The sequence below is a fragment of the Gracilinanus agilis genome, chromosome 1 (genome assembly GCF_016433145.1).
Source record: "Gracilinanus agilis isolate LMUSP501 chromosome 1, AgileGrace, whole genome shotgun sequence".
In the NCBI taxonomy this organism is placed as follows: domain Eukaryota; kingdom Metazoa; phylum Chordata; class Mammalia; order Didelphimorphia; family Didelphidae; genus Gracilinanus; species Gracilinanus agilis.
In genome coordinates this window covers 707,506,653-707,528,235 of record NC_058130.1, presented here as the reverse complement: position 1 = coordinate 707,528,235, position 21,583 = coordinate 707,506,653, and the positions used below count along the sequence as shown (strand labels likewise).

The 21,583-nt window shown below is 38.8% G+C and overlaps 1 protein-coding gene across 1 annotated transcript; it reads left to right on the top strand.

Moving 5' to 3' along the window:
- Positions 1 to 1,960: 1,960 nt before the first annotated feature.
- Positions 1,961 to 20,871, top strand: LOC123256188 (zinc finger protein 252-like). The gene is made up of 5 exons (XM_044684870.1): positions 1,961 to 2,138; positions 10,915 to 11,006; positions 11,443 to 11,569; positions 12,144 to 12,257; positions 18,608 to 20,871. Exons 1-5 carry the CDS (start codon positions 1,961 to 1,963, stop codon positions 20,869 to 20,871), a joined length of 2,775 nt encoding a protein of 924 aa, XP_044540805.1.
- Positions 20,872 to 21,583: the final 712 nt, after the last annotated feature.

Here is a 21,583-nt window from a genome sequence, read left to right as displayed (position 1 = left end):
TTCATATTGGTCAGATACTTAGCTTGTGAATCATTCAATACAATTTTGGAAGCTCATTATTGAGCTCTTCCCCTAGATAGCCTAAGACATCTCCAACTAGTAAATAGGTAATGAGGAAATGGTCCAGTATCCTCTCAGTCTTTCCTCAGTTCCTTGGTGATGATGGAAAATCTCCAGACTGGTAGGATTCCTATGCCTAAAAGAAGAAATCAGGTTCTGCCCAGTTAGGAGTGACTTTTTTCAATACTTTTCAATGTGAGACTCAAGAACATTGTCCTGCTGCCTGCAGACATACTTGGTCTAAGCTGGTTTTTATTTACCAAGGAAGAAAGAATCAACATTCTTATTTTTTATTTGCCCTATAATGAGAGATACTCTAGGGTAGAAGATATAAAAAAGCATTTCTTGAATTTTCTAGAAACAAAAGAACAAGAAAAGAGGGTTTGAAGGACAAACTTGAGCCTCAATTCAAGACCCAGAAATAGAAATAATTCAATATAATAGAAATAAATCTTCTCAGAACTATACCCAAAAGACTTTAAAACTGTGCTTACCCTTTGTCCTGTCAATACCACTACTATTAGAACTATATCCCAAAGAGATTAAAGAAAAGAGAAAAAAAAGACCTATCTGTACAAAAAAAATTTATAGCAGCTCTCTTTGTGGTGGCAAAGAAATGGAAAGTGAGGAGATGCCCATCAATTGAGGAATGGCTGAACGAGTTGTGGATTATGATTATGATGGAATTCTATTATGCTAAAATAAATGATGCATGGTTTCAGAAAAACATAGGCAGACATATGAACTGACACAGAGTGAAGCAAAGCGAAGAACCAGGAGAACGTTGTACACAAAAACAGCAATATTATACAATGATCAATTGTGACTGACAGCTATTCTCAGCAATACAGTGATCTAAGACATATCAGAAGGACTTATGATGAAAACTGCTATTCCGCCTACAGAGCAAGAACTGATGTAGTCTGAATGTAGATGGAAGCATACTTTTTTAACTTTCTTTTTCTTTTTTTTTTCCGGTCTGTGGCCTAATATGGAAATATGTTTTTCATAACTGTATATGCATTCTCTATATCAAGTTGCATTCTCAATGAGAGGGCAGGAGAGGGAAGGAGAGAATTGGGAACTCAAAATTTTAAAACATAATATGTTAGAAGCTGTTATTATATCTAATTGGAAAAAATAACAATAAAAATAAAAAGATAGCACCTCTCTACCTGTCAAATTCTTGACTTAAGTAATTCATACCCAGCACCACTGCCAATTATATTTAATATTAATATTCAATAACCAATATTTTAATATTTAATATTAACATCTAATATTTTAATATTTAATGCTTAATATTTTAATATTTAATATTAATGTTGAGGTTTGCTCAACACAATTGATGCTCATATAATAATAATAATAAATAATAAGTATTTTAAAAATGCTTACGATGTGCCAGGCACTGTGCTATTATCTCAACAACCTTGTGAGAGAGATACTATTATTACTTGAATTTTATGGATGGAAAAAGTTAACAGAAGTGAAGAGGCTCGCCTAGGGTCTGTGGCACAGTTAATAAGTGTCTGAGGCAGGATTTGAACTCAAGGTGTCTTGACTCCAAGTCCAGCATTCTGTCCAAACATGCCTCCTAGCAAACTCATAAGTATTTACTAACTTGATGAACAAACACATTTAGACTCTGCCCTCGAGGAATGCACGCAGACACAGAGACGCAGAGACACAGAGACCCCCCCACCCCCCCCACCCCAGGAGGAGCCAGTGGGCGGGGCCGTTCTGACCTTGGAATGACTCTGCCCCGCCCCCGCCTCGCCCTCTAGCGGCCTCGGCTCCTCACCTAGGAAAGCTAGGGCCCTCCATCCCGCACTCCTCCAGGCTGAAGGCTGCCTCAGTCCCGGACCCTTCTCAGACTCACAGCTGGACCGCCACCGAGATGGCGAGTCCTCCCGGAAGCCTAGAGCGGTCCTGGGTGCTCCCCAGACCCGGATTAGGCGCTGGAGGCCCGGGCGGCACTTCCGGTCCGGGTGGTCTGGCGCCCAAAGGGAGAGCGGTTCGGGGGCTGCGGGTCGGTTCAGACTCTGCCTCTGTAGTCGGGGACCCCGGCGCGGAGGGTGAGTCCCGCCCGGGCCTGGGGTGGCGAGGGTGTATGTGAGTCGGAGGGGTTTTCGCCCTCTGTCACCTTTTACAGCGGAGGAAACTGAGGCTGGAGGAGGGAGGGGCTGTCAAGAAAGGGACTGTGGAGGGGGCCCCGGAGTGTTAGGCAGGAGACCTGGTTTGAAAACATGATCTAGGCTTGATATGCGATCTTGGGCAAGTCAGCCCTTCCCTGGACCTCAGTTCTCTCATCTGCAGAATGGGGCTCATAGCCTATACTTTCCATCTCACAGGACAAGCGCTTTGTAAAGCCCATTAAAAACTCGAGCTTCCGATGTGACTGCCATTCCTGTTAAATGAGATAACAGTTCCTACCTCCCAGAATTGTGAAATATTTGTAAAGTGCTTAGCTATTATTATGATTATTATTAGGATAAATGGAACGAATGAGAAATATTTGTAAAGCATTTCAGACCTTTAAACGTACAACATAAATTCTAGCTATTATTATTATTATTCCTCCTATTCCTCCTCATTGTTGCACCCTGAGTCCTGGGCCACACCTCCAGTGGCACCTGCTCTAAGGTTGCTTGAACTTCCACACAGTTCTGACCTCACTTTCTGTGTCCCTGATGGTCCCAGGCTGTACTCCAGGAAAGGACGAGCTCTCAAAGGAGATAGAGATGGCTGCCCCAGGAGCAGGACCTGAGTTATCTACTGTACCTTCTCCTCAAGTCAACAACTCACCAAGGACCCAACCCAGACCTCCCTGTCATGAGGTTCCGCTCCCCCTCCAAGATCCCCATCAAGGTACTCTCACACCCTCCAGCCTCCCCAAGGGTCATACTCTTTTCATTATGCCTCATAGCATATCCTCATTTTTTCTACTCTAAACAATGACTTTTCCTTAAGCCTGGATATTCTACGCCCTAACACTTTCTCAGAAGAGGATGGAGGATCCTAAGGAAACCCAGCTTGAGTAAACTTTCATTCCTGACCACAGCTGAAGGGAGAGGTCTATAGATTAGTTTTTGTTACTGAGGAAAAACACCACAATAGACACTAAACTTGATTCACTGAAAGGACACTAGTTTAGTACTCATGAGAACTAGCCTTTTCCAAATCAGTTATCTCTGAGCTTTGTTTCCTCTCCTCTGAAATGGTATGACTCAAGTAAATGACCTCCAACATCCCTCCAGCCGTAACAGTATGATTCTTTGTAACACAATAGGAATAACATTTTAGCAGCACAGACCAAATTCACAAAGTTTAAGATGGAAGTAGTTCTGTTCTATGGTGAGACTGGGATTGGTTTCTGACCTCTCTCCAGGCATGGCCACTTCTTGATCTTCTGAATGAATTTGAGGTCAGTGAATATGGAAGCAAACAGAAGAGAGCTCACTAGGGACATGCTGAAGGAAATGGGTAGAGACTTGTCCTTGAATTCTGGATCATGGGGAAGAGATAATGTTTGTTGAATCAAATTTTAGATTCTTTATGTCTTACTATATGACAGTGGTTCCCAAACTTTTTTGGCCTACTGCCCCCTTTCCAGAAAAAATATTACTTAGCCCCCTGGAAATTAATTTAAAAAATTTTTTAATAGCAATTAATAGGAAAGATAAATGCACTTGTGTCCATCACCACTCTCCTGGATTGCTGCAGCAACCACCAGGGGGCGGTAGTGCCCACTTTGGGAATCACTGCTATATGAGAAAATCACTGAAGAAAAAAAAACCCATTGCCTTTTCTCTTAGAATCTATATCAGTTTCAAGGCAGAAGAGTGGTAAGAACTAGGTAATTAGAGTTAAGTAATTTGCCCAGGGTCACACAGCTAGGAAATGTCTGAAGCCAGATTTGAACCATGGATCTCCCATCTCTAGACCTGGCTATCCACTGAGCCACATAGCTGCTCCTAGAAAATTATTTTTCATGGACTTCTACCAATAGTCTCCATGATCATGTTTATAACATGAAGCAAGGTAATGATCTCCTGTTAGCCAGTGAATTCACAGAGAAATTTATCTCCTTCCTCTTAAGTTATACTCCCATAAGAAATACTGAATTTCCTAAAATTATAATTAATATCAGATCACCAATAAGTAGTTAAAGACATTACTGTTTATTCTCCTTATTTTCATTGAGGGTCCCATGATAGTTTTGATGTTACTTGTTTTTAACATTGTTTCAGTCTTGTTAAGAGTTAGGCTCCTGAATACCTCTTTGATGTGTCACTCCTCTGCCAGAATGGCCTAGTAACAAACCTAGTATTGGAAGACTTATGCCTCTTCAGAGATAAACTATCATCCCACTGACTTCTGGCCTTCAGGCTCTGGTCAGACACAAGTGTATCACTTTTTTCTGACACTCTTGTAGTTGTCAGATCCATCCAACCCTGTGTGGGAAGTCCATTGATCACTCTTTAGAATTACTCCGGGTTCTTCTTTGCCAATTCAATGAATAATTTATTACTGAAAGGAAAATTCTATAATAATTCTATAACAACTTCTTTTCTTATTGATAAATTTTGTTTCCACATATGCAAAACCCTAATATAACCATGATTTAATCCTCCATGATACCTTAGAAGAGTTCATTAGAACAGCATAAAAGGGTGATTGCCCCTATATGCAACTTTATATCTTGGTTTACAGCTTGTGAAAAGAACAGTATATGTATTATTAACAATGATATTGTCCAGCAGTTTTGATCCGAGTTTTGTTGACATTTAAAGTTATCTTTATTTACATGGTTATAGTAATTGTGTTTATCACCCAGGCTGCCTTGGTTTTGCTATCTATCACTTCATGTACGTCTCCCAAATTTCATCTTTGATTTTCTTTATGGCACAGTAATAATCCATTACATTTATATGCTGGAGTTTGGTTAGCTATTTCCCAGGCATGTAGTATATGATATAATAACCCTATGTGGATGTTTGGTATATTACTCTTTTTTAAAAAACCCTTACCTTCTGTCTTAGAATCAGTAAAAAGTATCACTTGTATCAGTTCTAAAGTAGAAGAGCTGTAAGGGCTAGACTAGTGATGGGCAAACTACAGCCCTTGGGCCAGATTTGATGGGGAGGCCCTGAAATGTTCTATCCCCCAGGCAACATTATTCTTAATCTGATGAATACAATGAGTAGGATACAATACAATGAAACCTCAAGAGAATTGCCTTAGAAACAGGCTGACAGATTAGCATTTCCTTTCTTTTGGCCCCCTCTTTAAAAAGTTTGCTCATCAGTGGGCTAGACAATGGAAGTTAAGTGACTTGCCAGATGTCATATAGCTGGGAAGTGTCTGAGGCCCAATTTGAACCCAGGATCTCCTCTCTCCAGATCTCACTATCCACTGAGCCAACTAGACATCCCCTTCTTGATTCATTTTCACATCACTCCCATCCCACCCAAAAAAATTCCTGCCTCAAGATTTTTTGAGAGTCTTTCCTCCACTTTTTTCTCATTGCCAAAATTCTATCAGTTTAAGACTTCTTTGAGTTAATAACTTTTAGTCCTTTACTCTTTACTGTGAATTAGTTTAAACCAATTCCTTGCTTCCGAGCTTTCATATTAGCTTATGACCTTAGGCAAATCAAATTATGCCATCAGATATCATTTCTTTATTAGATAATATTTGAAGTATTATCTTATAATGTTCTGGGGGGAAATACTTTGTGAACCAAAAGTTGCTATAGAAGTAGGACTTGTTCTTCCAGATATTTTATCTTCTGTTCCCTTGTGAACAGAAAAAGGCATTCTCTTTGAAGAGGACAGACCCAGAATGTTTGGGGGACAAAGAAGGCAGCATGAATACACTGGGCAAGGCAAGGAAGACGTGATAGGGAAATAGCAGGAAGCTATCCTGTCTCTCAGAGTGGTGCCAAACTCCTCTCCCAAACTGGCCCCAAAGTCAACTGTATAAACTTTCCATTTGGCTCAGGTCCTCCTTTTTCTACCTTCCACTAATTCATCCATTATAAGCATTTTGTTCTCTATCCCTTCTAGAGGCAGAGTTTGTAACATACAGAAGGCAATGAGGAAGTATATACTCTTACTGCTCTCTATAAATCCTAGTCAGATGATATTTCCTAATTTTGAAGCTAGAATATTCCCTATCCTTTTTTCTTAATCTCTGATTTAGTAAAAAGGTGCCTAGGTGAAAACTCTCTTCCCCTATTTCCTCATCTCCATCTTTCCTGAATCTCCATTCTCCTCTATGCTTTCCTTTTATTGCATCTTCTCACCTTTTCTTCTCCCCTCTTATATCATGAATACATTTTGCCTTATTTTAGAGCTTTTCCTGGCATGCTCTTACAACTTGTTGCACTCATGAAACCTGGCTCCCCTCTCAGAAGATTTGTATCCCTGGCCACCTTCTACAGCACAAAAGGATGCACCTTTTATCATGCCCCTGGACAGCTAGGCCAAGAAGAGGAGTATGCTTACTCTTTTTTTTTCTTTACTGACATTCCAGACTTTCCCTCTGCCAACATCACTCAGCAGCATTTCCTCATTTGAAGTTTGCTCCATCCATATGTATCTCACACTATTAGCCCAGTTTGTAGTTATCTGCTGGCCTTCAGTGCTGCTCCCTTTCTCACAGTGGTGTAATGATTAAATTGGGATTTTGACTAAATAAGAGAGTTATAAAAAGTGATTGCCAATTATTAACTCTTAAGTCAGGAAAACTATTGACAGCTTTTAACAATTTTGTTTAATTGGAACATTAGTAAAAAGAGGGAAACGTAGAAGGGAAAGAGGTAAGGAGACTGCCTAGGCTACCCTAGATGCTGATCCAATGAAATGAAGCTTGCTACCCAACAGAGTTCCAGTCTCCCATGTGGGTTCTAGTCACTCACCAGCAAGCTGAGCAGGAGCCAGGCAAGGTCCCAATGCAGAAAATCCCTCGAGAGCTAAGCTTGTCGAGGCAGCAGTGAACTCAATAAGAAAGTCCCTGACTCCAAGAAGTTCCAAAGCTGAAAGTCAAAGTCCTGAAGCCAAAAACTAGTCAAAAGGCCTAAAGCTCCAAGTCGAAGTTGAAGTCTAAAAGCCCCAAGGAGCTGTCCTCCAAAGAAGAAGTCCAAAGGAGGATATCTAAGGAGTAGAGACTCTAAAGAAGAACTCTAAAGGAGAAGCCCCAAGGAGAAGTCCTTTGGACAGGAAGTTCAGGACTTTTATCATCTTTTTTCCACCACTTTATGGGAACCAATTACAGTCTTTCATTTTGCTTAGCACAGTGGGGATGGGGATGGGGGGGTGGGCAGTGGCCTCTGGAGTTGTCACCCACTCTAGCAAGTGACTTATGAACTCTCATACTTAGTGACTAGTAAGGTACTAAGTAGGGGTACTTAAGTTTTTGATTGATTAACTTAAAAGTTGCTGATTGATAGACAAAGAGAGTTTGATTCACTCTTCTCAATCCCCCCTGTGATTACTTGGGAGACTAGTCTCCCCAATGAATCATTTAACATAACCAGCTTATACCTCTAAAGATCTTCTAGCTAAAGGTGCATACAATATTGCACTTTCTAAGAGGAAATTACAATAGTTGGAGATAAGAAGGGAATAAAAGAGAGAGAGCAAAACCAATGTTTGCTAGGCACATTGACAAAAACCAATTAGGGGGCAATCCCCTTTGGCATAAGAGTCTATATTCAGAATAAATGTGTTCAACCTCTTTCAGTTCAATCACTTACATCCCAAAGTTCATTCTGGATCTTCTGATGCAGTGTAGGTTTCTTTATGGCACTTTCTCCAAATAGTTCATTTTCTTGATTCAGGGAGTTAGTGAGCTTCTTTTCCTGAAAATTTTCTCCAAAAAAATTTTAAGTTTTAGATTTTATAAAAATTATACAGAGGCAAGCATCTGCTTCGCAGTCTTCCTCTCCATACCAGCTCCTGATCTCAAAGCTGGAATATCAGGACACATGTTGATATCTCCTGAACACCTTGACCTCCCCACCAATGACCTGTACCTTTACTCCAACTCTGCCATACGTAGATTTGGTCATACCTTTGACCTCACCATCCATACAATTAAATTTTCCTTTCCTCTACAACTTGTCAGCCTTCCATCTCACTCCTAAACTTGTTTTGCAGTGACTTCAATAAGTCATGCAGTGTTTGTCTTCCAGTCTCTTTCAAGTAAATATTATCTCTCCTTAAAATGTAGTTTTCCTTCTGAAGAAAAAATAAAGGAGCTTAAAGGACACCTCTTCATTCTACAGGTTATCAGAGGGAATGAAGTGTTCCCTTAAAAACTTCAGTGTGAAAACAACAACAAAAATGGATCTAAAGAGAAAATGAGAATTGTGACCTGTGTGAGGATGTGTATAGAAGAAGCAGGTGACACAAGAGTAAGGGGAGAAGGACCACTGGACTTGGAGATAAGTAATGGAGATGAGGTTCTTTTTGAGGAGGAGGAATAAGTGGAGGAAACAGCAACATGTCCTTAGGCATTGGTGCTATGAATCTGTCAGTGCCATCAGGTGAGAGATCATCTTTTAAGGGTAAAGAGCACTAATTGCTAGGGAGAAAGGCTTCCTGTAGGAGGTGGCATCTGAGGTGATCCTTGAAGGAAGTAGGGATTCCAAGAATGGAGTTGAGAAGAGAGTATTCTAGGCCTTAGGTTGAGGAGAATAATCTGTGCAAAGCTGCAGACTAGGCTACTGTTTCCCTATTACTTCTAGGTTAATAAATTCTTCAACACTTTTGGCCTAGGCTTTTGCCAAAGTTTCCTAATAGGTCTATCTCTTTCTTCTATCTAATCCATCCTTCACACAACTGCCAAAGTGACTTTCTTAACAGCACAGGTTTGCCTTCCTGATAGTGAAATAGTAACATACCCCAAGGCCAGATATTCTGGAGCACCATAGGTTCTTCAGATATGAAGATAAATGAGAAGGCATATTCTGTCCTGGCCAAGGATGATAATAGGCAGAGAAAAGATTCAGAGTCCAACATTACCCAGCCTGTGGCTATCTCCTGAACTCCTGCAATCAAGACATTTCATGCATTGCCAGTGAAGGAATTTTATTTATCTCCCATGGTTCCTCTGCAAAAGTAGGAGTTTTTTTTACAGAACAAATATATAGGAAGACTGCTTTTTACAGCTTCTTGAATTTCTGGCATGACTGAATGTATGCCATGAAGCATCCTTACCTTTAATGACTAAAGGCCAAAGATCTGCCTAAAAATACTGATAACTATTGCTAAGATTGCTGTGTACACAGAATGTACTCTAGGCTTTGGGGGCTATGAGGAAATAGGACAGATTGTCTCTTCTTTCCAGTTTCTCACAAGCCATTTGGGGAAACAGGACATAGACACACAGTCCAACTAGAAAAGGAGTACAATCAGTGAAAAAGAGCACAAGAATGGAGATGGGGAACTGCATGTCCCCAGGAAGTCATCACAACTTGGATATGTTCTTCCTCTGCTTCACAGACAAAGCCTTTGGCCAAAGAAAACTTGTAGGTTTTGTTTTGGTGTGATAGGCTGTTCTCAGGATGGTGTGGCTATTTTTAGAGAAGGGGTTCTCGTTTTTCCATACATATTCTTTTCTGGGGTTTTCAAACTTCCCCTATGGACCTCACTTTTTTCCCCAAGAAAAGACTATAGAGCTATGATTCTGTATGATTGCATATAGTTCTCTGTGGTTGGAGGGAGGATATGTCTTTGGGAAAAGTCATCTGTGCAGTTTTTGCTAGAGAGCTGAGTATATTCTGGCTCTTTCTGGGCCTCTCTTTAGGGGCCACAGATACTGGCTTGACTTGAGTGGAAGGATGAGTAGGATAAGAGGGCAGAAGATGAGAGATAGGGCTAAGCTTCAGGCTTTGATGGCTTGCATAATCAACCAGTTGATTCATGATTGTGGAGGAGAAAACTGGAGAGATTAGAGTAAGGGAGGTGAAACTTTATTGAGTAAGACTCCCTGGAGAAGATTTTTTAAAAAATATTTTTATTTTTATTTTTTACCATTTATATGTTATATCAAATTCCCACACAAATTTTCCTAAGTTATATGATTGAACTTATCTCCCTTCCTCCCTTCCCTTCCTCCTCAGGATGCTGGCAGGTGATGTGATCTGGGTTATACATGTATTGTCATATAAAATACATTTTGATATTGTTCATTTTTGTAAGTGAGTAATCTTATAAAACCAAAACTCCAAAACAAACTCAAATAACAATTGAAAAATTGTATGCTTTCTCATCTGCATTGTGACTCCCAACAATACTGCATTCTCTCTCTGGAAGTGGATGGCATTCTTTGTCATAAGTCCCTCAGAATTGTCCTGGGATTGTTGTATTGCTGATAATAACTAAATCTGTCACAGTTGGTCATTCCACAATATTGCTGTTACAATGTACAATGTTTTCCTGGTTCTGCTTATTTCATGCTGCATCAGTTTATGAAGGTCTTTCTAGCTCTTTCTGAAATCATTTCTGTTCATCATCCTGGAGGTGATTTTTGAGAACAGAGAGAGTACACAACAAGAGAGGCTCAGTGTTTTTACTCCATCTCCATTTCCATATAAGTGTTCCTCAAAGACTTTGACTGCTTGTGTCTCATGGTATCACACACAGCCTTCTTGTATTTACAGCTCCAGAGGCTTACTGACACATGCTATTAACATTCATGGCATGACATTTTTTAGGTAATAGATTATCTCTGACCCCTTATAGAAGATAGCTGGAGTATTTGAAAGTGAATTAGTAGGAGAGCCAAAAGCAAGCCTAGATGCTTTCTATCTTCCTTCTCTCATGGTCCTTTTTCTTCTTTCAGGTTCACTTGATCCCTCTGATCCTGCCCAACTCCCAGAGTGGAGCCTGGGAGACCAAGAAATAGCAGTTGAGTCCTTGCCTGCTAGACTCCCGGTGAGCTATACTTCCTGAAATTCCATTACAGCTCTCATAATATTATGGCCTCGGCACCTTCCTTATACTACATATACATATATATATGGAGCTTCTATATGTAGTCCATCATCCTTCATTCCACGTATATATTCACAAAATAGTTTATTGACATTTATGACCCAGTGATTAGAACAAAATAGCTATTCAATAAGTCTACTTTCTTAGGAGGCTGTGGAATGAGGTCCTCCATATACACTGTTCCCTGAAAGGCTGGGCTCTTCTCTTTCTGTGTGAACAGATTTACCTCTTTTTTTGTATATGTGTGTGTATAATATCATATGCCAGCCTTCTCCTTTCTCCCAATAAATGATTTGTAGATACCGGTTTCCCCATTTACCCAAAGGCCAAGCATTGACAGTCTTCTTGAAGCTACAATAGGACTCTGTTGTTTCAGACATCTCTGATGTTCAAGGATGTGGCTGTGTACCTTACCCGGGAGGAGTGGGACTGTCTTGGCCCTGCCCAGAGGAACCTCTATAGGGATGTAATGCTGGAGAATTATGGAAACCTGGTCTCGTTGGGTAAGGCCTTTCCCTGGAATGCATGTAAATCTGAATTTCTTGGATTCTTGTGTTGTAAATAGCTTAGGGTTGGAAAGGCTTAGTTGGATCTGGGCTCAGAGTTCAACAGTCAGAGATCCCTAATTTTTTTGGGTTTAAGCACAGGATACTTCTGTTTCCTATTACTAAGCCACAGGTCTGTCTGTGCAGATCAGGAAATGGACAGTTCTCCTGAGTTCTCTCTGAATCTAAACCTTCCCCATCATCCAAGTTTTCTGTTCCAGGCCCAGAATTCTTTCCTAGGGTCCAGTGTGAACATCCCCAGACATAGAGGTTTACTACCTTCCTTATGAATAAAGGACATAGAGATAATGGTTCTTTAGGCTCATATCACCAGCTTCCTGGCCCACCTCCCCCAAAGGAATAGTGAGACTCCATCAGAGAATATATAGGCCTTACTGTCATGCCAACTCAGGATATTATCTTAATATAAAAATTATCTCTTTTTTATTTGCCCCATGGGTAGAGACTGAGGAAAGACAATTCTGGGTGTCTATGACATTCTACCCAGAGCCATTTTCTTCCTCACAAACAGGATTCTCAGTATCCAAACCTGATGTGATTTCCCAGTTGGAAAAAGGGGAAGAGCCTTGGGTCCTGGACCCACAGGGAGCTGGAGAGAGAGAGATCCTAAAAAGTGAATTTTCAGGTGAGTGAATGAATACTAACTCCTTACCTCTTGATCTCATCCATTTCCTTCTCTTTCAGAATCCTTCTCCATTATTTATTCTGGATCTTCTGGTCTAGTCTTCTTAAACAAACAAACAAAAACCCCTTACCTGTGCTACTTGTTTAAGTTACTCTCACTTTCCAATCATTGTCAAAATCCTCAGAACTATCTTCTGCTCCCATCTTTTACCAACCATTTCATTCAGTAAAATCTCTGTAATCTGGCTTCTCCTCATACAATTTTGCTAATATTTTCTCTCAAAGGTTATTAATGACTTTTTTTTAATTGTGGCTTTTTTTTTGTTAACATCTTTTGATTTGTCCCACACCTATCATGTTTCCCCTGAGTCTTCTATTCTTCAAACTAAATAGCCTTGAGTTCCTTTGATAATTCCTCATATGGCTTTTGACCATACCTTGCCTTCATCTAGATACTTTTCAGCTTATCAGTGTCCTTAAATTATAGTTCCTCAAATCAATCACAGAATCCAGGACAAGAACTAACAAGGTAGAGTACAGTGGGACTTTTGCCATCCTATTTCTAGAAGCTGGGCCCTTCTTGATGAGCCCCCAAGATTACATTATCTTTTTTAGTTGCCATGTCACACCAATAACTCCTTGAACTTGGTTAATTAGAATCCCTCAGCTCTTTCAGAATAACTATAATCTATGTCTTTCCCATCTTATACTGGTGAAATTGATTTTTTTTGTAACTAAGTGTAAGACATATATATCTCTGTTAAATTTTATCCTGTTAGATTCAGGCCAATGCTCTTAACCTGTTAATTTCTTTTTGGATTCTAACTTTGTCATTTAGCATGTTCCCTGTCTAGAATAGAATCTTTCCTTGTTGATTTCTTCACCTTTTGAAGGATGAACTTATTACTAAATTATGTCAAAAAGTTATTAGCTGCCTCTCTTTTTTTTTTTAAACCCTTGTTCTTCGGTGTATTGTCTCATAGGTGGAAGATTGGTAAGGGTGGGCAATGGGGGTCAAGTGACTTGCCCAGGGTCACACAGCTGAGAAGTGGCTGACGCCGGGTTTGAACCTAGGACCTCCTGTCTCTAGGCCTGACTCTCACTCCACTGAGCTACCCAGCTGCCCCAGCTGCCTCTCTTTTGAAGGAACTCTAGCTGATGTTTGGAGTATTTAAGTCCCTTTTCACTACTATAACATGCTCTGGGCCAAGCTTGTGACCTGTTTCCCAAAGTCAGAATCATCTATTTCCTCTTTCTATCCTGGTGGTCTGTAATATATTCTGATGACAAAATCATTTTCGTTTTTCCTTACATTTCCCTTCACCCAAATATTCTCTTCCTCTGGTTCCTTTATTTCTTCACCTAAGTATACTTTCTTAATATACAGTGCTCCCTGACTTCTAATTCCCCTTTTACCTGTCCTGTTTCTTTTGAGTAAATATACTTATCTGTAGTAGAAGTCATGGGTTTCAAAAATACCTGAATGTTAAATTTCCCTCCTTAAATTAGCACCCTTTTTCTAATTGCCTAAACTTAGGACTTGTATGCATAGACATTTGAGACCAGAGTTTTACTTTGGGTTCCTTCCTCACATTTTGTCTCCTGTGAATTTAAAAGTGTCTCAACTTTTATTTTTCATGTAGCTACTTTCTATGTTATCTAGATCAGCGGCCTCAAACAAAAATAGAAACAGGGGCCATTAAACCATAAATTAGTATCCCTGAAAACTGCCTACTGCTTTAAAAATTACATATTAATAGTAACATGTTTTATTGTATCTTTATTTATTTTGTTAAATATTTCCCAATAACGTTTTAATCTGGCTCCAGCACTGGAAGCGTTGGGAGTTTCATTTGACACCTCTGATTGATATATATATAAAAGATTCCCTCCCCTGTCTTTTTTTAAATTTAAAACTCTTTTGATTTAATTTGCAAGACTACAGGGAAACACATTCTTATCAGTCTTTGGAAAGTGTGTTCTATCTTTGGGCAGGAGTTTCTTATCACTACATTTTAAACCATAGTCCAGAAGTCCAAATCACATTCTCGAGTACCATCTTTTTAACAATCTGCTCACTTTCCAGATTACTTTTTCTTCTTTAGCATTCCTTGCCTTCAATGGACACCAGTGAGAAAATACTGACTGTGTCCTAAGACTATGCCCAGTTTCTTGACTTAAACTTTGTAATCTTTCACAATACTTTTTAAGTTCTTTTGATCAGTATTATTCTTGTCACATTAATGATAATAATAATACCAGTAATAATAATAATAATAATAATAATAGCATTTGCATGGGACTTTAGTTTACAAAATGCTTTACAAAGATTATCTGATTTGATTCACACAACAATCCTGTGATGTAGGTGCTATTATTATTCCTATTTTTAGATGAGGAAACTGAGGCAGACAGATTAAGTGACTTACCCAGGGTTACACACCTGGTAAGGTTCAGGGGCCATATTTGAACTTAGGTCTTCCAGATTCTAGGTCCAACCTCTACCCACTGTACCACCTAGGTAGTTGTCATCCATTTTAATGAGTCCTGGAGTTTTGCCATGAGGGCAGCTAGATTGGCATAGTGGAAAGAGCACTGGGCGTAGAGTCAGAAAGACCTGAGTCCAAATCTGGCTTCAGTTATTTACTAGCTGTGTGACTATGCAAGCCATTTAATCCTGTTTGTCTTAATTTCCTCATCTGTAAAATAAGCTGGATAGGTAATGACAAACCACTCTAGTATCTTTATCAAGAAAACCTCAAGTAGAGTCATGAAGAGTTAGGACAGAAATGACAGGAATTTTTCCCGTATCTTGGATACATGACTCAGGAAAACATCAGACCTCTCTGTTGTTATCAGATTGACAATAGCTGCCTCAGTAGTCATGGAAAATCACCTACAATTACTATTGCCTTTCTCCTTCTGAGTCCTGCTGGATGATCTCTCTGGAAATAGCCTCTGGTGTCCTACCATATCATTCTTTGGATGACAGGCAACTTCTCTTTCTCAGAATATCCAGTTCCTTCCTCCTAATGAAGAACTTCAATCTGTTTGAGCTCTAACCATTGATTTCTTCTCCCTTCTCTTTGTCTTATACTCTTGCACAGACCAACCTCCCGACAAAGTCAAGGCTCCCCTCCTCCCTCAGATTTTTTTTTCCTTCATTGAAACTTTACTTCTGTTTCTTTAACAATCTAAAGCATGAAGAAGTGTTCTTTGAATGCTTTCACCCTCTCAAAGGAGAGAGATCAACCTATATTCAGAATATAGTCACTTAGCTGCGGCAGAAATACAAATATATATTCAGTGTATGTTTCTACACAATTTTCCCTACTGTCTGTACTAATTGAGATATTGTGCTTTTGCTTCTTTTCAGTACCCTAGGATATAGATTGTCAGGACCTGGAAGTCATCAAGGGCAGCCATATGCTTTCTTACTATCTCCATATTTATTCATTTTTATTCTGGATCTTCCAGTTCAAATATTATTCTTCTTAGCAGAGAAAATAGAAGAAAAACAAGAGTTAGATAGTTCTGCTTTTTTTCAACCATCCATTAACATTGTCCTATCCATGTCAAAAAGTACTTCTGTCCCTTCTTTGATTTCTCTTTTTTCCCCCCAATATCCAAAAATGGAAACCACAACAAAATCTTGTTTATTGTCCTTAGTATTCCTTGATCATTTTCAGTTTATTTGGATCTTTAATGGTGGCAATACTATTTTGTCAAATCACTTGTCTTCATTCTCTATCACTTGTCCTTTCTTCTGTTTCCTATGCTTGCCTTTTAAAACTCTAAATTAGTCTATGATTTCCTTGGGCTTCCACACTTGTTTCTTTAGATAACTTTTCCTTTAATTCCTCATCGGAATTACTCCTCTTTTTGTCTTCAGAATTCCATTCTTTTTTTTTTAATCCTTACCTTCCTCTTGGAATCAATACTACATATTGGTTCCAAGGCAGAAGAGTGGTAAGGGCTAGACAATGGGGGTTAAGTGACTTGCCCAGGGTCACACAGCTAGGAAGTGTCTGAGGCCAGATTTGAACCCAGGACCTCCCATCTCTTGGCCTGACTCTCAATACACTGAGTCACTTAGCTGCCCCCGAGAATTTCATTCTTGAGAATCAGAGTCAATAAACATTTATTAAGCACCTATTGCAAGCCAGGCGCTGTGTTAAGTGCTAGGGATCCATAGAAAGATGAGACAGTTCCCATCCCAAAAGAACTTGAAGTCTAATGGAGGAAGACAGCTTATAAAAAGAAGCTGAAAATGGGGGTTACGTGGCACAGGGGCATGATGAAGTCTTACAGTCTTGGTGGGAAATAATTTGAAGAAATACAAGTTAGAGAGTTAAATTAATCTTTCAGAATGACAAGTTTCTGGATATCAGCTTGGTGCTGATTGATGAAGTGAAATCCCTGGGTTCTTCCTTAAATGGAGGAGGATCTGAGAGCAGCTTTTCATTGCCCAGCCTCCATCTTCTCCTCTTGAGAAATCTGGACTGACTTCCTCTATAGTCTATGAGATCTTATGTATCTTTTCTCTGAACCCTTTGAAATCTACTTTCCCTGTATCTAATTGTATGTCAAATTATGGCTGGATCTTCTTTTTTCCTTCCCAACAACAAATTATAAGACTTGTAGTAATCACTTTTCTTCAAGGTTCACATAATTTTTACTTAAGCAAAAAATTTTTCCTGATTTCTGGGAATCAGATCCAGAAGAGCAGAACCTCATTACACTTTTTTGCCTTTTAGGGAGAAATGATCATTAGAGAAAGCCAAAAAATATTTATTTCTTCTTATTTTGGTAGAAAGAGCTCAAACAGCTGAAATTACCCATCACTACTATATCTATATCACTCTGTGCTGCTAGTTTGTGATCTGTTTCTTCATTTCTTTTTCCAGGAGGTTTGTAGTATAATCTCTTGGCAAGTGGCAGCATGGTACAGTGGAAAGAGAGCTGGATATGAACTTAGAAAACCTGTGGTTTGAATCCTACTTCTTTTCTGAACAACCTAAGTGAGCATAAGTAAATCCCATAATCCCTCTGGATCCCAGTTTCTCTATCACTAAAATAAGGGTGGAACTAGATGTTTTTTAAGATCTATTCCAATTCTAAATCTATTATCCTATGATGATATTACATCTATTTCTATCTCTGTTGATAGCTTTTCTCCATGCTTCCTTCAACTGCTTTCCTCTATGCTTCCTTCACTTCCTTCCTAGGTTTGCTGGGAATTTGAGCCAAATTTACTAGATTAAGTTTGAAGTCTTCTTTAATTTAATATAATTTAAGTTTGAAGTCTGCTTTAAAAAAATTAGGAAATTTTTGTCCATCTAAACTCCTGCAGCACTCCTCCTGGGTTCATCAGAGATCACTAACAAGAACTCAATAATCACTTCCATAAGTTCCTTTAGCACCTTAGTACATAGTTTGTCCAGGTTTTGTGACTTGAACTCTTTGAATGTGATCTGTATTAGAAGCATTTCCAGCTAGGCAGACTTGACAAGAAAACTGGTACTTCCCTGGAGTACAAATAAGATTTGTAGTAGTCAGTTTAGAAAACTGAAATCACTTCTACACCATTACAAGACATTATAAGAGAACTTTAGAGGAGATACTAATCTCACTTTTTTCTCTTAACACTTTAGATTATTTCAATTTAAAAATAATTTACTAAGTATGTGCAATGCAAATTTCAAGTAATATGTTAAATGACTTGTTCATTTGTTAGCAAGATAAATTTGTTCAATAAATATTTGAGTAATTACTATGTTCTAGGCACATAGGAGACAATTTTTTATATATAAAAGGTAGTACCTGTTTATAGTATATCTAAGAAAGATATATATGTATGTATATTTTATAGCTACATATTATCTATCTATATATATGTGTGTGTATATATATATATGTATATATATATATGTATATATATATATATATATAGAGAGAGAGAGAGAGAGAGAGAGGATGCTTTTTTTTTTTTTATCCTTTATAATCACTATTCCCATACTCCCTAGAACTCATGTTATCATTGTCCTTGCTTCTTCACTTAGCTTGTTTTCCCTGTATACTCTTACCCCTTTGCTCTGTAGGCTTTCCTTATTCTTTGGGTTCCCCCTGCCACATTAGATAGTGCCCTTCCCCCCTTACTTTGGTCCTTTGCTTTCCTATGCAACTGCTGTTTTTCTTTCTGCAGACTACGAGACTAGTATTAATATCTGTCAGCACCATACTAGAGAATGTTTATTTCATTGGGTTTTTCATCTTCCTATCCCAATAGTCTCTTCTCAGCCAGAATAAATAATAGATGACATTTGTTTTATTTTATGTTCAATCTTTCAGATTGTGAGACCAAAACTGAAAAGAAAGAATTGTCTCCAAGACAAAAAATACCAGAAAAAATGGAATTACAGGGGATGATGCTAGGAAGATGCAAGGGACCTGAGTTTGGAGAGCCCTGTAAAACTGAGAATCAATTAGAAAAACATTGGGAAAAACCTGTGGTGGGAGTCCTGAGGAAATCCCTTTCCCTGGAAATAAATTGCAAGCCAGTGACAGTGATCTCCATGAAAACCTCTACGAGAGCGAAAGGTCAGGAATGTAATGAATTTGGAAGGCGCTTAAATCTGACTTCAAAACGTGTTAAACACCAGCGGGTTCCAAGAAGCGAGAAGATCCATCAATGTGCAACTTGTGGCCAAACTTTCAAAAAGAATTCAGATCTTATTAATCATCAGAGTATCCATACAAGAGGGAAAGCTTATAAACTTAATATGTATGGAAAAATACCCAGACAGAGTTCAATTACTATTGAACATCAACAACTTCACAACCCAGAGAAACTCTATGAGTGTAATGAATGTGGAAAAGCTTTTAGCCAGAACAGAACACTTATCCAGCATGAGAGAATTCATACTGGAGAGAAACCCTATGAGTGTGGTGAATGTGGAAAAACTTTTAGCCGCAGTTCTATCCTAACTAAACATCAGAGGATACACACTGGTGAGAGACCCTACAAATGTAATGAATGTGGAAAAGCCTTCAGTGCTCGTTCATACTTTTTTCAACATCGTAAAATTCATAGTGGAGAGAAACCCTATGAGTGTAATGACTGTGGGAAGGCCTTTAGTACTCGATCATCATTTATTCAACATGGTAAAATTCATACTGGAGAGAAACCTCATGAATGTCATCAGTGTGGGAAAGCCTTTAGTCATAGTTCTAACCTTATTCATCATCAGAGAATTCATACTGGAGAAAAACCCTATAAGTGTAAAGAATGTGAGAAAACCTTTAGTAGGCACTCACATCTTATTCAACACCAGAGAATTCACACTGGAGAAAAACCATATGAGTGTAATGACTGTGGAAAAGCCTTTAGTGCACGTTTATCCCTTATTCAGCATCAGAGAATTCATACTGGAGAGAAACCATATGAGTGTAATGAATGTGGCAAAACATTCAGCCTAAATCGAACCCTTATTGTGCACCAAAGGATTCACACTGGGGAGAAACCTTATGAATGTAATGAATGTGGGAAGTCCTTCAGTCAGCGCTCACAAGTTATTCAACACAAGAGAATTCATACTGGAGAGAAACCATACATATGTAATGAATGTGGAAAATCCTTTAGTGCACGTCTATCTCTTATTCAACATCAAAGAATTCATACTGGAGAGAAACCCTATGAGTGTAGTGAATGTGGCAAAACCTTTAGCCAGAAAGGTCACCTTATTCAGCATCAGAGAATTCACACAGGAGAGAAACCCTATGAGTGTAATGAATGTGGGAAAGCCTTTAGTCAGAGTTTTAATCTTATTCACCATCAAAGAACACATAATGGAGAGAAACCCTATGAATGTAATGAGTGTGATAAAGCATTCAGTGTGCTTTCTTCCCTTGTTCAACATCAGAGAGTACATAACGGAGAGAAACCCTATGAATGTAATAAATGTGGGAAAGCCTTTAGTCAGGGTTCACACCTTATTCAACATCAGAGAAGTCACACTGGGGAGAAACCCTATGAGTGTAATGAATGTGGGAAAACCTTTGGCCAAATTTCAACTCTTATTAAACATGAGAGAACGCATAATGGTGAGAAACCATATGAGTGTAATGAATGTGGAAAAGCCTTCAGTCAGAGTGCACACCTTATTCGACATAGGAGAATTCACACTGGAGAAAATCCCTATGAGTGTAATGTCTGTGGGAAAGCCTTCAATGTACGTTCATCGCTTATTCAGCACCAGAGAATACACACTGGAGAGAAACCTTATGAGTGTAATGAATGTGGAAAAGCCTTCAGTCAGCACTCACAGTTTATTCAGCACCAGAGAATTCACACTGGGGAGAAACCTTATGTTTGTAATGAATGTGATAAATCTTTCAGTGCACGCTTATCACTTATCCAACATAAGAGAATTCACACTGGAGAAAAACCCTATGAATGCAGTGAATGTGGAAAATCATTTCGCCAAAGCTCTCATCTTATTCGACATCAGAGGATTCACAGTGGAGAGCGACCTTTTACATGTGATGAATGTGGAAAAACCTTCAGCCAGAGAATAACTCTTATTAGTCATGAGAAGATTCACACCAGAGAATAATCTTGTGAATATAATGCACATGAGGAAGCATTTAGGTATACTCATCTTTAATTTAGCATCACAAAATTCACTGTAGGGAGAGAGTTACATTGTGAATGTAATTTGAAAAAGTTCTTTTTGCACTCACACAAAATTTTGCATTATAGAGTTTATAATGGAGTGAAATACTGTAAGAAAACCATTACTTCATAACTTTTTTTATGTTTTTAGCACTAAAATTTTTTCTCACCCTTCAAAAAGCTAATCTAGTTTTTGTACACTGTCACCTAGTGGCAATGGGGTATCTAAGTTATGTGTTCTAACAAGGTATGTGCCTTTCCTGAGATTCAAAAAGTGGCTTTCTACTCAAGGCCTCATAGATTTAGCCATTAATTAATGAATTACTTATAAAAAGAAAGTCTCATTATTGAAATTTAAATTTAAGCAACTTTAAATAAATAGTATTAAAAGATGATACTTTATAGTGAACTTTTGGAACATTCTTTAATATAAGTATCTATATTCCATTAATTGTTATACCTAGTTTCCCCCTTATTTTACCACTGACCTTTTTTTTTTTTTTTTTAAACCCTTACCTTCCATTTTGGAGTCAATACTGTGTATTGGCTCCAAGGCAGAAGAGTGGTAAGGGCTAGGCAATGAGGGTCAAGTGACTTGCCCTGGGTCACACAGCTGGGAAGTGTCTGAGGCCAGATTTGAACCTAGAACCTCC

Excerpts from the sequence above, each read along its gene's own strand:
- LOC123256188 (XM_044684870.1), top strand. The coding sequence starts at position 1,961 with ATGGCGAGTCCTCCCGGAAGCCTAGAGCGGTCCTGGGTGCTCCCCAGA. Across the intron at positions 11,007-11,442 it reads CCTTGCCTGCTAGACTCCCG|ACATCTCTGATGTTCAAGGA; the intron begins GTGAGCTATACT and ends CTGTTGTTTCAG. Across the intron at positions 12,258-18,607 it reads CCTAAAAAGTGAATTTTCAG|ATTGTGAGACCAAAACTGAA; the intron begins GTGAGTGAATGA and ends TCAATCTTTCAG.